At 38.8% G+C, this 4,421-nt stretch overlaps 1 protein-coding gene across 1 annotated transcript in view; it reads left to right on the plus strand.

Annotated features, from left to right (window-relative positions):
* LOC101861963 (cystathionine gamma-lyase) overlaps positions 1-3,963 on the plus strand; it is a gene marked incomplete at its 5' end in the record, with an annotated part of 31,870 nt that extends 27,907 nt beyond the window's left edge. Inside the window, 2 exon segments of the mRNA XM_005101769.2 lie at positions 1,270-1,460; positions 2,834-3,963. Coding sequence (XP_005101826.1) covers positions 1,270-1,417 — 148 coding nt within the window. The 3' untranslated portion in view covers positions 1,418-1,460; positions 2,834-3,963.
* Between the last annotated feature and the right edge of the window lie 458 nt (positions 3,964-4,421).

Genomic DNA, 4,421 nt, shown 5'->3' on the forward strand with positions numbered 1-4,421 from the left:
GAGGATGATGCTTTTGGGAATAAAAAAAGGAAGCGGAAAATCTGGCATCCTTGCAGGAAAGAACAGAAGAACGTTCAACCAGAACTGGCACAATCAGTAGAAGGACCCTCGGCAACATTTTAGAGAGAGCAACGGAGCATCAATGGACATGTCCGAAGTGCAGGGATGTTGCTTCCTGAAACAAGAACAAGAACATGAACAAGACTTTGTATGAAATCTACAGGTTTTTATCATCAGCAGTCTGTATATCTGCGGTTACTTGTGGTTGTGCAATTGAAGGCCTCAGTGGAATACTTTATTTCTAGAAGATACTGGAAATGTGTTTCATATAGAAGGTTTCAGACTTTGTCACTGAGGACTTTCTTTCAATTGAAGAAATGAACTGTGTCAGCGATATTTTTGATATATGGATATCCCTTTTTTTTATTAACATATACTAACCTAGAATTACAAAGTAATGCTCAGTATCTTGTTTTGAGAAATTTGACTTTTAAAATTTTGAGTTTCACATGTAAAACTTTTTCAAATGCAATTCTTGGAATATCTTTATAACAGCTCCAAATAATCTTACGATTTTGATAGAGCAGATGGAACATTTGGTTTTTGACCTCATGGTTTCTGTAACTCAAAACGTAAAAAAACGTCAGATGAGGTAGCGAAATGCTAACCGTATTGAATAAAGGTGGAAAATGATGCTTGGCAAAATGCCAAGCTGTGTTATATGACAATTTGCAGCTCTTAATTCCTGCAGGTTCCAGGTTAAGACTTTTCTGGTGGTGGTGCTGGCTACAGGTTTGCATATCGTGTTTCCTGGACAGGCTTTTTAAAAATTTGCAGTTGTAGTCCCTGATTACCAATTATGTCTGGCAAGAAAATCCAAAGAATTTTCATCAGTGTCTGTGTTGTAGTGGTTAAGTGCTTCACTATTGCTCACCGAATATCAAAGTTTGATGTGGTGAGAATGTTTTTTCCAGTATCTTGGTCTGTCTACTGGGATATTGTACCCCTGTCAGCTCGTGTTGATTCCAATAGGTAGAGTTGAAGCTGACCTTGTAAATGATAGAAATAAGGTCAATGGGGGTGTAAAAAAACACCCATATTGAAAAAATAGGATTCTCATTAGGCACTTGTACCTGAACATCTGTATCTTCTAGATGATGGTCCAGTAAAAGAGGCCTCTCAAAGGTTTGGAACATCTTAATCTAAGAAATTGTGTCGGGGTGTAGAAACTTTAAATTTTGTAACAATGACACTTGTGCTCTTCTTCAGATCCTTGCAGACTCATGCTTCTGTGCCAGAGGATCAGAGGAAAGTCTTGGGGATCTCGGACAACATGATCCGTCTCTCCGTCGGTCTGGAGGACACAGAGGACCTCATCAAGGACCTTGAGCAAGCGTTGAAGAAAGCTGTCAACTAGAGCATGGAAGCTGTTACAGTGGATTGTCTAGCCAGAGCTCTATGTAAGTGTCTTAGCAGGCCCGCCAAATACTCTAATAAAATTGGAGCCCTCTGATTTTTTTCCCCCCCTTGAAGAACCCTGATAGGTTTTGCATTAAATTGAATTTGTTTCTTGAATTCCGTTTCCATCAGTGATGTGCAACTTTTTGTAAATTACATGGAAGTACATTAGTTTAATTTGCAATATTTGCATGACTTTTATTGTAAATGATGTGACTTTAAAATACTAATTTTTTTAGATTGGGGGGGGGGGGGGGGGGGGGGGGTGGTATTACTATACTCCTTTAAATTTGCTACATTGGGTTTGTAAAGTTTTAAAATTATCTTAGTCTACTGGGGGGCTGGAGACTTAATTTTTCCCCCCAAAAAAACTCTGATTTTTTGGGAAGATTCTGAAGAAAACTATTTGCAGTCATTGAGTGGTCTGCAGGTGTGCTTCTTAACTCTACCGTATGCCAAATGCTGTTGTGCACTGGGTTAGAAATCTGATCTGCCAGGTGCAAATTCAAGGTTCAAATCTGAATGGGATTCAAATTGTTTTTCTCCTCCTTCCTGGAAAATTTCTTCTTCAGTTTTTGATCTGACAGAGGACTAAATGAGTGATTGACCAGTCTCAGTAAATACCAACATTATGCTACCAGTGCCAGACCTGGACATTAAGTATAACCCATGAAAGCAAAATCACCACATGCGAAATGAAATGTCTCCGCAAAACCCTAAACATCACAGGACGAGACAGGCAGAGAAATGAAGAAGTAAGAGCAGCTATCGGCATTGAGTCCTGCCTGCATTACATAGAAAGACAGATAATAAAATGGTTTGGCCACCTGTCAGATATGTCACCTGACAAGCCAGCCTCGAGAGCCCACAACATCAAGCACTCAGGCTGTAAAGGAAGAGGAAGGCCACGCAAAAGGTGGATTGAGGGTGTCAAGAAAACCCTGAGAAAACATAATATCACAACTGAAAGAGCTACAGAGCTGGCCTACCATAGAATACTGCATCTCCCCTCGACGCTTAACGGCAGCAGAGGATGAAAAAGTAATAATAAGTAAGTAAATACAGTCAAAGTTGTCTGGCGGCCACCCATTGTCGAGGAGAAAAGTAGTTGTCTTTCGCAGATGGCCACTTAACACACTGTCATTATATTGTAAAAAATGGCAACGGGGGGAAATAAGAAGTTGTTGCATGTTCAGGTGATAGTCTAATACAAGTTGCCATTAGAGCAGTTTTGACCGTACTTTTGTAACTGAACGCTGCATGATGAGCTCTTTTGGTAATATTGTTGTTGATGCTATAATACTTAAAAGTTTAAACATTTCCTCTCTAAGAAGAAAAAGAAATGGTTTTAAAATTTACTCTCTTTCATTTGAAGGGCTTCTGATCCAGTGCAATGCTATCAGTCGAAGGAGGAGCGGAAAACTGTTGCGAAGGATGGAGTTGGAGTTACAGCAAGGTCCCATCTAACTAAAGAGAGGAGTCTCAGAAAGAATAAATATGTTGAATTGAAAGTCCCAGTGAGTTTGTAGAGAACCAGATTTAGTATCCAATTGTTGTTGGGAAGCTAGCTTTTTATTTATGATTCTGGTCCTGCCTTGTTGATAAACTGTGATAATTTTATAAAGAGTAAATAAGAAGTACTGCCTACCTGTGTAGGCCCATGTAATTCCTTCACAGCGTTGTTGCTGATTTTCATGTTTCTTGTTCTGCCATAAGAATTATTTACTAAAATGGAATTGGTGAACTATCTTTATTCAGGGATATTCTCTACGATTGTTTGCTGTATTCGCAAAGACTACTATATTGACTGCTGTTTGAGGGTTTGCTATTATGTTTTGTTTTGTTTTTTTGATTAAAAAAATATTTGTGATGTCTGTTTTCTACTCTACCTCACATTCCAATCCTAATAATATATTTTAGTGAAGTGCATCTTTTAGTAATCTTTCAATACAAAGTTTGTATGAAATATATACAATATTAATTATTAGGTAGACATTTTATCTCTTTATTCGTTTTTTTTTTTGTTTTAGCCAAAATTATAATGAATGGTCAAGTTTCTGAAAATTACTGCCAAAATGGTTTACATAAAACTGTTCAACAATATTGTTTCACCTTGAGAATTATGAGATCTTCAGTATCAATTTATTTTTCTGTTTGTGTAAATGGACTGATTTGTGAATTCCTGCATGTATGAATAAATTTTCTAATTTTTTCAGAATGTCCCATTTTTTTACTGGTCCTATTTTTTTGGTGCTATTTTAGTTCACAGGGACCCACTGAAGGTTATTCATTAGACATGTCAACTTACTGTGATATTGTAACTCATCAGACCCTTTTCAAGGTTCATTTCTCCCCTTTCCACTCTGCAGATGCCTCTTGTTAGTGTTAGATTTATCCCATACATTGCTGCTCTCTGTGTGAAACGCCATACATTTTGTTTGAGATTGGAACAGTTGTTGAATCTCGTAACTGATGGAATAAACATATGGTTGGTATGAAAGCAAATCATAGTGTCTCTTCTTTTTTAACTAGACAAGATAAGAAGCATTTATATATGTATCTGCATAAAAATTAAAAAGAGGTGAATGTTTTGAAATAAATTGAAATGGGTGGGTGGTTGGTGGGTGCTGTGGTCTGGTTTTCTCCTTCTTTCCTATCAAAACCTATGGTCCTGAGCTCTCCTCCTTTTTGTGTTTGTTGCTCTCTTCTTCTTCTTCTTCTGGCTGGCCTCCGTCAGGTAAGCGGCAACCTCTTGTGGCCTCGTCCAGAGTACATCCGGGCCCGGTCTCGCGTTGTTCTCCATAAGTGGGCCTCGATGTGCTTCCCCCTGCGGGCACTCATACAGTGCGTGGTTGATTTCGACGTCACCGGCCATTATTAACAGGAGACTCAGATCAGCCGGTTCGGCTGAGCCTCCGGACAAAAACTCGGTCGCCTCCGTTCCTGTCTGAATCGAGGGGTTG

The sequence above is a fragment of the Aplysia californica genome, unplaced genomic scaffold (assembly GCF_000002075.1).
Source record: "Aplysia californica isolate F4 #8 unplaced genomic scaffold, AplCal3.0 scaffold00298, whole genome shotgun sequence".
NCBI lineage: Eukaryota > Metazoa > Mollusca > Gastropoda > Aplysiida > Aplysiidae > Aplysia > Aplysia californica.